Source organism: Zea mays, chromosome 5 (assembly GCF_902167145.1).
Source record: "Zea mays cultivar B73 chromosome 5, Zm-B73-REFERENCE-NAM-5.0, whole genome shotgun sequence".
Lineage (NCBI taxonomy): Eukaryota > Viridiplantae > Streptophyta > Magnoliopsida > Poales > Poaceae > Zea > Zea mays.
In genome coordinates, this window is record NC_050100.1 from 171,967,919 (window position 1) to 171,979,629 (window position 11,711).

The 11,711-nt window shown below is 48.5% G+C and overlaps 1 protein-coding gene across 1 annotated transcript; it reads right to left on the reverse strand.

Moving 5' to 3' along the window:
- Nucleotides 1–8,670: 8,670 nt before the first annotated feature.
- LOC103627235 (pentatricopeptide repeat-containing protein) lies at nt 8,671–11,415 on the reverse strand. Its single transcript, XM_008647524.4, has one exon. The coding sequence runs from the start codon at nt 11,269–11,271 to the stop codon at nt 8,875–8,877; it is 2,397 nt and encodes a 798-aa protein (XP_008645746.1). The 5' UTR covers nt 11,272–11,415; the 3' UTR covers nt 8,671–8,874.
- Nucleotides 11,416–11,711: the final 296 nt, after the last annotated feature.

Sequence of the window (11,711 nt, forward strand, 5' to 3'; positions counted from 1 at the left end):
GGAGTCGGAGGAGGAGCAATCCGAATCCCACTCCTTGCCCAGATGCGCCTCGCCCTTGGCTTTCTTGTAGTGTTTCTTCTTCTCCTTTTTGTTCCCCTCTTCCTGGTCACTTTCATTATCAGGACAGTTAGCAATAAAATGACCAAGCTTACCGCATTTGAAGCATGATCGCTTCCCCTTGGTCTTAGTCTTGCTCGGCTGTCCATTGCGACCCTTTAGCACCGTCTTGAATCTCTTGATAATGAGGGCCATTTCTTCATCATTAAGACCGGCCGCCTCAATTTGCGCCACCTTGCTGGGTAGCGTCTCCTTGCTCCTTGTGGCTTTGAGAGCAAAAGGTTGCGGCTCGTTGATCGGTCCATTCAAGGCGTCGTCCACATACCTTGCCTCCTTGATCATCATTCGCCCGCTGACGAATTTTCCTAGGACTTCTTCGGGCGACATTTTGGTGTACCTGGGATTTTCACGAATATTATTCACCAAATGAGGATCAAGAACGGTAAAGGACCTGAGCATTAGTCGGACGACGTCGTGGTCCGTCCATCGCGTGCTTCCGTAGCTCCTTATTTTGTTGATAAGGGTCTTGAGCCGGTTGTATGTCTGAGTTGGCTCCTCGTCCCTTATCATCGCGAATTGTCCAAGCTCGCCTTCCACCAACTCCATTTTGGTGAGCAAGGTAACGTCATTCCCCTCATGAGAAATCTTGAGGGTGTCCCAGATCTGCTTGGCGTTATCCAAGCCGCTCACTTTGTTATATTCATCCCTGCACAATGAAGCTAGAAGAACAGTGGTAGCTTGTGCATTCTTATGGATTTGCTCATTAATGAATGAAGGGCTATCTGAGCTATCAAATTTCATTCCACTTTCCACAATCTCCCAAATGCTTGGATGGAGAGAAAATAGGTGAGTACGCATTATGTGACTCCAAAATCCGTAGTCCTCTCCATCAAAGTGAGGAGGCTTGCCAAGTGGAATGGGGAGCAAATGAGCATTTGAGCTATATGGAATGCGCGAATAATCAAAAGAAAAGTTTGGGTTAACCGTCTTTTGTTTGTCATGGTCGTCGTCCTTTTGGGAAGAAGAGGACTCATCGCTGTCGTAGTAGACGATCTCCTTGATGCGTCTTGTCTTCTTCTTCTTCCCATCTTTTCGCTTGTGGCCCGAGCCCGAGTCATTGGACTTGTCATCCCTTGGCTCGTTGACGAAGGACTCCTTCTCCTTATCGTTGATCACAATTCCCTTCCCCTTAGGATCCATCTCTTCGGGCGGTTAGTCCCTTTCTTGAAGAGAACGGCTCCGATACCAATTGAGAGCACCTAGAGGGGGGGGTGAATAGGTGATCCTGTAAAACTTCAAAACTTAAGCCACAAAAGCTTGTTAAGTGTTAGCACAATTATGGCCAAGTGGCTAGAGAGGAGTCAAAACACAATAACCACAAGAAATCAATCACAGAGATGACACGGTGGTTATCCCGTGGTTCGGCCAAGTACAAAACTTGCCTACTCCACGTTGTGGCGTCCCAACGGACGAGAGTTGCACTCAACTCCTCTCAAGTGATCCAATGATCAACTTGAATACCACGGTGTTCTTGCTTTTCTTTTCTCAATCCCGTTTGCGAGGAATCTCCACAACTTGGAGCCTCTCGCCCTTACAAAAGATGTTCACAGAGAATCACGGAGCAAGGGAGGGATTAGCAACTCACACACGACACAAAGATCACAGCGAATACGCACACACAAGACCCAGACTTGAGCTCAAAAGACTAGCACACTAGAACGGAGCTCAAATCACTAGAATGTCGAACAAGTGCGCGAGATTGATGTGTGAGTGATCAAGAGTGCTCAAAGAATGCTTGGTTGTCTCCTCCATGCGCCTAGGGGTCCCTTTTATAGCCCCAAGGCAGCTAGGAGCCGTTGAGAGCACATCTGGAAGGCTATCCTTGCCTTCTGTCGTCGGGCGCACCGGACAGTCCGGTGCACACCGGACAGTGTCCGGTGCCCGATTCCTTTCCTTAATTGGCGAAGCCGACCGTTGCCGACCGTTGCAGATCTGGCGCACCGGTCAGTCCGGTGCACACCGGACAGTCCGGTGCTTCCCTCCGACCGTTGGCTCGGCCACGTGTCGCGCGCCGATCACGCGGCCGACCGTTGGCCCGGCCGACCGTTGGCCCGGCCGACCGTTGGCTCACCGGACAGTCCGGTGCACACCGGACAGTCCGGTGAATTTTAGCCGAAGTCGCCGGAGAAAAACCCGAGAGCGGCCTGTTCGGCTGAGGCAGCCTGGTGCACCACCGGACAGTCCGGTGCCCCAGACCGAAACAGTCCCTTGGCTGTACACAGCCAAGTCTTCTCTTATCTTCTTTTATCTGTTTCTAACACTTAGACAAATATATTAGTACACAAAACCAATGTACTAAGGCTTAGAAACATACCTTAACTTGTGATTTGCACTTTGTTCATCCATGGGCATATTTTCACATTTAAGCACTTGTGTTTGCACTCAATCACCAAAATACTTAGAAATGGCCCAAGGGCACATTTCCCTTTCACTTAGTGACCACCTCAACTTCATGCACAATAGATGATTTTTGAGCATCCGCAAGCTTCTCACAATTTTCTTTTAGGTCATTGTGAGAGGTCTTGAGCTCCTCAAAAGACACTTGGAGGTTTTTATACAATTCCTTCAATGTCTTAAATTTTTCTTTTTCTTTGTGCATGTAGTCATCGGCCTCACCTAACATTCTAACAAGATCATCATATGAATAGCCATCATCATCAACATCATCGATATCATCATCATCTTTTATATCATTTAAATCGGTGATGATTTTTACCTTAGCATCTCCCTTTGCCATGAGACAATGGGGAGATGAGAAGAGTGAGGGAGCTTCCTTGATGGCAATTCCGGCATTAAGCTTGGATGAGGTGTCATCATCATCATCATCCGAGCTATCATCCGAGTCCCATTCAACTAAGTAGGCTTTGCCATCTTTCTTCTTGTTATAGTATTTCTTTTTCTTCTTGTCACTTTCATCTTTGCCCTTCTTCTTCTTGCTTAGACAATTCATGGCAATGTGACATGGTTCCCCACACTCAAAACACTTTCTATCATTGAAAGCATTTCTTCTAGATGTTTGACCTCTTCTAGGTTGACCTCTCTTCATCTTCATGAATTTATTGAATTTCCTTACAAATAGAGCCATGTCACCATCACTCTCACTTTCATTTTCTTCATCATTACTATCTTCCTTTTCAATTGCCTTTGAGGCCTTAGCTTTGAGAGCAATTGATTCATTTTTCACTTTCTTTGCCAAACTTAAAGCATCGGCTTGTGACTTCTTAAATATATCTTGAGTGAGAATTTCTCCCAATACTTTGGTTGGAGAAGTTGTAGATAGATCACTCCTTACTAACATTGTCACAATGGTCTCATATTTCTCCGGAAGTGATCTAAGGAACTTGTGAGTGAAATCCACATCCGGTACATTAAAATCAAGTCCCTTGAGTTCATTTACTATCTCATTTAACCGATTGAACATATCGGATACACTCTCATCTTCTTTCATAATAAATTGCTCAAACTTCCCTTTGCACACATATAGTTTGGCACTCTTCACAATTGTAGTTCCTTCATGAATTTCCATTAGCTTAATCCAAATCTCATGAGCGGTTGTGAGATTCTTGATACAATTGAACTCATTTATATCAAGAGCATCATAAAAGACATTCATGGCTTGATCATTTGTGAGGATATTCTCATTATCACTAACGGATGGTTCATCTTCTTTCAACACAACAAATCCATCCCTGACAATTGGCCAAAATTTTCCACCCATTGCTCTAAGATGCATTGACATTCTTATTTTCCAATAGTCATAATTATTCCCATCAAAATGCGGTGGCTTCCCAATGTGCACATTGTTGTTACTAGCCATTTTGTCCCACTCCGGGATGATTAGATCCACAAACAATGGAGTCCTCGGCTCTGATACCACTTGTAGGATCTAGGACACCGGCTAGAGGGGGGTGAATAGGCGGTTTTGACTAAAATCAAAAACACTAGGTAAATTTAGTCAATATAACAAGAGGAATAAATTCTCTAGTGACAATAAGTAAACAATGTATGAGAAACAACTACGGTGATTGAATACTTGAGGAACAATATGCAAAACACTAATTACTTGCAAGGTAATAAGTAATGCAAGAAGGTAGAGACACCGAAATTTATCCCGTGGTATCGGTGATTTGGCGATCACCCCTAATCCACGTTGAGGTGGACTTCAAACTCTCACTTGCTCCTCTATCAAGTCACGGCTTGATCTTTGAGCCAAGTGGACAAGAAATCACTCAATACCTCGATTCCACTAATGTCACCTTTGCCGCTCCGGCGAGGTAGGCGCGAACCCCTCACAATCAACACAGCGGCTTCTCCACAATCTTCTTGGAGAGCTCGACGGAGACAATCACCCGAGCCGTCTAGGAGGCGGCAACCTCCAAGAGTAACAAGCCAATGATGCTTGCTCGGTGTACCACCTAGTGCCTCAAGAATCACCAAATGATGCAAATGCACTAGGAACCCTCAATCTCTCACTAGAATGCAATCTCAAGCAAAGAGTGTGAGAGAGTGAGTTGGAGGATCACAAATGAGCTCAATGTGTGCAAGGAATGGCCAAGAGAGCTCTCTCACATGAGCTACCCTTCTATTTATAGCCCTCCATCAAAATCCAACTGTTATGTGCAAAAAGCACATGTTCTGCGCACACGCGGACGGTCCGCGCCCTAGGGCCGGACGATCCGCCGTACATATAACGGCTATAATTCCCGTTTGAAAACTGTCAGAGCTGTCAGAAAAAGGTGGATCCGGACAGTCCGCCCTCCAAGGCCGGACCGTCCACGACCTTGCAGCATGAGGCACCCGAGCCTCGGACCAAGAATAGTTAACACGCGCGGACCGTCCGCCTATAAATCCGGACGGTCCGAGACCTGAGATAGTACTGTCCGGACTAGTCCCCCGGATAGTCCGTAGTACAAATCTACAAAATCACACAGTCCCTGACCAAAAACATTTTTGACACCTGCGGACTGTCCGCCCTTCACGGTCGGACGGTCCGCACTATAATTCAGGGACTGACCCGAAACCAGCCTTCTCTGGTCAGGACTGCGGACGGTCCGGCCCTAAGGCCCGAACGGTCCGCAGTGCAAAGTAACAAGGTGGCCCCCGAAGTGGTCAGTCTTCGGACCCCTCTGGTGGATCGCGGACGGTCCGCCCTCAAAGCCCGGACGGTCCGCGCATCCAAGACTTTGCAATTTTCAAACTTGCTTTGGAAAGAACTTTTAACTCACGAGATTTGAAGCGCTGTTAGTCCTCATGCAAATGCAACTACTTGATGCTCTATGAGGCACTAAGCTTTACACAGATCAAAGACATTGACCCCTCTTAATAGTACGGCTATCTAGCCTACTAATCCGGTCAGGTATCTTCTCTAAACTCCTCAAGACCGGCAAAAACAAAACCTATATTATACCTTTGCCTTCATCTGATCCACAACCAATGCTTATGATTCTCCAACATTTGCTGTTCTATGTGGTCCAACCCTGCATTCTTATTTCTCCAAGAATCGTTAGCCCACAAGCAGTTGTCATTAATTACCAAAACATCACCAAAGGGGCCTAGATGATTCACACCAGTGCCTACTTCTGTCACTAAGTTAAGAGGTTTTCTCGGTTTGACTGGGTATTACAGGAAGTTTGTCAGGCATTATGGTACTTTGGCAAAGCCCTTGACAATATTACTTCAAGGCAAGAAGGCATGGGTGTGGACAATTGAAGCTCAGAGGGCTTTTGAACATCTTAATAAGGCCATGACTCAAACACCTTTTCTGGCTTTACCAAGGTTTGAGATACCTTTTGTGGTTGAGACTAATGCTTGTGATGAAGGCATAGGAGCTGTTCTTATGCAGGAGCACAAACCATTGGCTTTCTTGAGTAAGGCCCTAGGTATGAAGAACAAGCAACTATCCATTTATGAGAAGGAATTTCTGGCCTTAATCATGGCAGTCGACAGGTGGAGACCTTATTTGCAAAGGTCCTCTTTCACTATTATGACAGACCATCAGTCTCTGTCTTTCTTGGGAGAACAACATCTTCAGTCTGAATTGCAAAGAAAAGCTATGGCTAAGCTTATGGGTCTCCAGTTCAAGATAATGTACAAGAAGGGAAAAGAGAATGTGGTGGCAGATGGTTTGTCTAGGGTGGGGGCAGCCATGACTTTAGCACTGGTTTCGAAGGTCCAACCGGTTTGGCTTCAGGAAATTTTGAACACTTATGCCATAGATTTGCAGGCCCAACAACTTTTACAGAAATTGGTAATACATAGTCCTAATGAAGATGGCTATTTTCTTCAGCAGGGAGTGATCAGAAAGGATCAGCAAATTTGGGTAGGGGAGAATTCTGCCCTCAGAACCAAAATTATTGCAGCTTTGCATGATTCATCATTGGATGGTCATTCTGGAATCACTGCTACTTACCACAGAATTAAAAAGTTGTTCTGTTGGTCAGTCCTGAAAACTGATGTGGAATTATTTGTGAAACAATGTGCGGTTTGTCAGCAGGCCAAAAGTCCCAAGCAGTATCCTTCTGGGTTACTTCACCCATTGCCTGTGCCAGCAGGAGCTTGGCAAGACTTAACTATGGATTTCATTGAGAAGTTACCCCGGTCAGAAGGATATGCCGCGATTTTGGTGGTGGTAGATCGATTCACCAAGTATGCTCACTTCTTTCCCTTAAAGCACCCTTTCACTGCTTAGGGAGTGGCCCAAATCATGGTAGATTCAGTAATCAAGCTGCATGGGGTGCCCAAAACAGTGGTATCTGATAGGGACAAGATTTTTACAAGTGTTTTTGGAAACATTTGTTCAAGCTCTTGGATATTAAGCTTGCTTTAAGCACAACCTATCACCCTCAGACAGATGGGCAGAGTGAGAGAGTTAATCAGTGTTTGGAGATGTATCTCAGATGTGTTGTCCACTCCAACCCTCAGAAATGGAAGTCTTGGCTATCTTTAGCCGAATTATGGTATAATACCACTTTCCACTCATTATTGGGTTGTTCACCTTTCCAGTCCCTTTATGGCTATGAAGCATCTGTTCTTGGAATTCCTTCAGTCACAGGGCAGGAGGATGAGGGAGCTGTCCAGTTTGTCCAACACAGAGCTGAGCATAGTGAGATGTTGAAGGCCAATTTGGCTAGAGCTCAACAGAGGTATAAACATTTTGCAGATAAGAAGCGGGTTCCCAGGGAGTTTCAGGTCGGGGAACAGGTTTTGCTCAAGCTCCAGCCTTATGCTCAAAATTATGTGGTCAATAGACCTTGTCCCAAATTTGCATTCAAGTATTTTGGGCCTTACACAGTGACTGAGAAAATTGGGCTAGCTACTTATCGTTTGGCTCTTCCACCAGAAGCTCAGATCCACCCTGTCTTCCATGTTTCCCAACTCAAACCATTTGTTCCAAATTATACTCCGGTCTTTGATACTCTTCCTCAACCAATGGATTTGGATAGGGGATCTCTGGCTCCGGTAGAGATCCTGGATCGCAGAATGGTCAAGAAAGGCAATGCGGCTGTGGTCCAAGTGCTCCTCAGGTGGTCTGGATTACCATCATCATGTGCTACTTGGGAGGATTTTACTGTGGCCAAGAATAGATTTCCAAAGGCCCTTGCTTGGGGTCAAGCAAGCTCTCAAGGGGGGCGGATTGTCACGACCCTACCAGGAATGCATAGATGTAGACAAGGTAACAAGAGGGCAAGAAGGAGGATAGAGGGGATAGAGTAATACAGTTGTAAGCTGCTGGCATCTAGCTGTAATAACTGATTAAATCTGTCATCTAGCTGTAATCCAGCAGTAATAACTGATTAGCAGTTAGAGCCACTTGGGCTGCTATAAATCTGAGCATTTGTAATGGAGAAGGCATGAAATGAAATAAAACAGAAATCCAGCACCACCACATACCTGTGTGATTTAGGGTTTTTGTTTGATTCGGCCAAGGGGGAAATCTCACGTCGGAAGAACCCTAGAGAGAGGGAAAGTCATACCTGGACACAGATCCAAGGGTGGGTGAAACCCTAGACCAGGGTTCCTCACAGATGGTTGAAAGCTCGTCTGCCTCGGCGTTGAAGCGTCTGTAGCTATGATGCAACTCGAAGCCTTTGAATTTTTCTTCTAGCTTTCGTACCTCGCCGTAATACGCGCGCATCTGTGGGTTGTGTGGCTCCGTCGCCTTCATGACTTGGTCGACGACCAACTTGGAATCTCCTCTGAGCCGTCGGGCTCCTACTTCGCCCGCAATCCGGTGTCCGTTGACGAGGGCCTTGTACTCGGCGACGTTATTGGTGGTGTCGAAGTGAAGACGAATCACGTAGTGGAGTTTGTGTCCTTGAGCCCTTGAGGTGATGTGAGGACGACGCCCGCGCCGCTTCCGGTCTTGAGGGCAACGCCCGCGCCGCTTTCGGTCTTGAGGTAGGATCCATCAAAATACATGGTCCAGTACTCTAGGTTCGTCGACTATGGGTGGCTCTTGGGCCTCCGTCCACTCCACGACAAAGTCGGCGAGCTTGATCGCCGTCCTAGGGGCATAACTGTTGTCGAGTCCATTGAGTTTGAGGGACCATCCCGCGAGGAAAAATTAACTATATGTCACTGTTTGGGTGTGGGTGGCAAAAAAAATTTTTTGCCATGTCCCTAATTACAGGATTCACTTCACGTGTCAGTGGCTCGTTGCCCCCAAGAGTATACAGTACTCATTGAGTTACTAGCGCCAGAGTGTTACATGTAAATGATGGACAGGTCCATCATACAAAGTGAAGCATTGCTCAACGCTCAGCTGCCACCAGGAAGCCTTGCTAGTCTGTCTCCTGCAAGCTTTACCGTCTTATCATTTCCGTTCTGTTGCGCAGCAGCAGAAAGCAAGCTCCACGCCGACGTGCCAGATTCAGAAGGAACAACACTGTCGATGAAATGCTCTGCCTCCTTGAACATCCCCGCACGACTCAAGACTTGAATCATGTGGGAATAGTGCTCCTCCGAGGGCTGTATCTTGTAAACCTCCGTCATGGACACAAAAAACCTGAACGCTTCACTCACTAGGCCAGTTCTCGCGCAGGCCTTGAGCACAGATAAAAACGCCTCCGGCGTCGGACGGCACTTCTCCTCCATCTGTGAGAACAGGCGAATGGCGGTCTCTGGGCAGCCGTTCTCGACGTTTGCCGCCACTATTGAGGCCCAGGAGGACGCATCCTTGGCAGGCATGTAGTTGAAGGCATCGGACGCATGTCTCAGGCTACCAACACTTGAATACATGTCGATGAGGTAGCTGTTGGTGCAAGCTGAGGAAGCAAGGCCACGCTTGGTCATGTAGGCATGTGCTTGCAGCCCTTCCTCAAGAAGTCCCAGCTTCCCGCACGAGCTCAAGATGAGACGTGCTGTATGGCAGTCCAGGTTCGCCCCACAGCGTTGGATAACATGAAGGAGATTAACTATTCCAACATGATGGTCAACTTGAGAAAGTGATTCAACCAGTGTGCCCCAAGAAACATCACGGTTTGAGAGTGCTAAGCACAGTTTCAGAGCCTGGTGGTACCGACCCTGCCTTAGGTAGAAGGCAATCAAACTTTTCAGGACAGAGGCGTTGGTTCCATACCCATTTCGAATCGAGTTGCTGTGGATCTCCACACCACTGGCCGTATCTCCAAGCGCCATGCATGCCGTAAGTATAGCGGTGTAGGTGAATTCGTTAGGCTGCACATGCTCTGACTGCATCCTCCTAAACAACTGCACTGCTCTCCCGTACTGGCCATTCAGACAGTTCCCTGAGATGGCGGCAGACCACTCAGCTGTGCCTGGATTCTTGGTTCTTGAAAACAGGAGATTTGATTCCTCCAGAGCACCGCACTTAGCGTACATGTCCAGCAGCGAACTAGTAACAAAAGAATCTGGATTCATATCAGATTTCAAAATGCAAGCGTGCAACATCCTCCCTGCCAGCAGATCTAGGCCAGAAGCACATGACTTCAGACTGCTTGCCACGATGAACTGATCCAGCTTGCCCTGGATTGTCAGATAGTATTTTAGCATTCTCAGAGGAATCACCCGGTGCGTCTTACCAAGACTCGCCCAATTGACGTACATATCCATGAGAGCGCTCATAACGTGCTTGTCGGAGTCCAAACCGGCTCTGATGAGGTAGCCGTGTATTTCCATACCATGACCAAAAGCACCAGTTCTGGTCACGACCTGAAGAATGCTGCCGAGCGTAAACTCGTCGCACTCTGCGAATTCAAACATCATAGCACGAAAATGAGCTGAGGCTTCTTCGTGGCACAGGTTTTCCGCATAGCACTGGATTACGGTGTTCCAAGAAACCAAATCTTTGCCATTCATCTCATCGAACACGTTCCTCATCAGCTGCAGTTCACCTGACCGTCCGTAGAACCCAATCAGACAGTTATCCAGGAACTCCTTGCCGACCAACCCCATCTTGATCATGCAGCAGTGTAGCTGATGGCCCAGCCCCACTCCCACGTGACCCAGACTCGAAGCTGCCCTTAGCGCCACCGACAGCGTAAAAGCGTCGCAAGCGACGCCACCACGGGCCATCTCCATGAACAGCACCAGTGCTTCGGCGTCACGTCCGTTCTCGGTGTACGCACTGAGCATGGAGGTCCACGAGACCAGGTCAGGAGAGGCGATACTGCCGAAGACCTTCTCGGCGCAGGGGAGGGACTGGCAGCTCGAGTACATGGTGACGAGGCCGTTGGCCACGAAGAGGTCAACGCCCACGTACCCGAGCTTGGCGACGGCGCCGTGGAGCTGCCTGCCGAGCCGGAGGCTCCCCACGGCGGCGCAGGCGCGCAGCGCGACGGAGAAGACGAAGGCGTCTGGTCTGACGAGAAGGCCGAGCATGCAGAGGAGCAGCTCGAGCGCCTCGGAGGCTGGGCCGTGGGTGGCGTACCCGGACATGAGCGTGGTCCAGGCGACGAGGGACCTCCCTCGATCCGGCATTGCGTCGAACACCTCCCGCGCGGGCTGCATCCGGCCGGCGCGGGCGTGGGCGCGGAGCAGCGAGAGCTGCGCCGCGGCGGCGGCAGTGGTGGAGGCGTTTGGGACGAACGTATTATTGGGTCTGTGGCTGCCCCTGCGTGGGGACTCGGGGGTGACGGCGCTGCTCGTGAAGCTGGAAGCGCGCGGCAGCGAGTGAGGAGGAGGAGGAAGCGCCATTGGAGGCTGAATCGCTGCGATCGGAGACGTCACGAGGGTCTGAATGGAGTGGACAGGAGGACGACGGGGATAAGGTTTATTTTAGTTGGGCTCTCCTCTCCACTCCTTGTTTTTCTTACGATGCGGTCATCTATTTCTGGGCCTCCAGCCCATGCCAGCCAAGGCCCACGCATTGAGACAACTTTCCTTCGCCCTTCGATGCATTTGTTTGTAGTTTTGCACGTCGTCGCCCATCCGTCCTCCTCGGGAGCAGCCTCAGCCCTCGGCACAGCAGCGTGATTGGTTCATTGGTTGTTTTTGCTGAGCTTCGGAGCTTGCCTCGCGGCGCTGGGAACAAGCTCCTCGCCAGCTTACGAGAGCCAAATTAGCTCCAAGAGCATCTACAACAACATTATCCAAAGGATATTCTATCATTAGTTTAGGTAGTGAATGTAAACTTT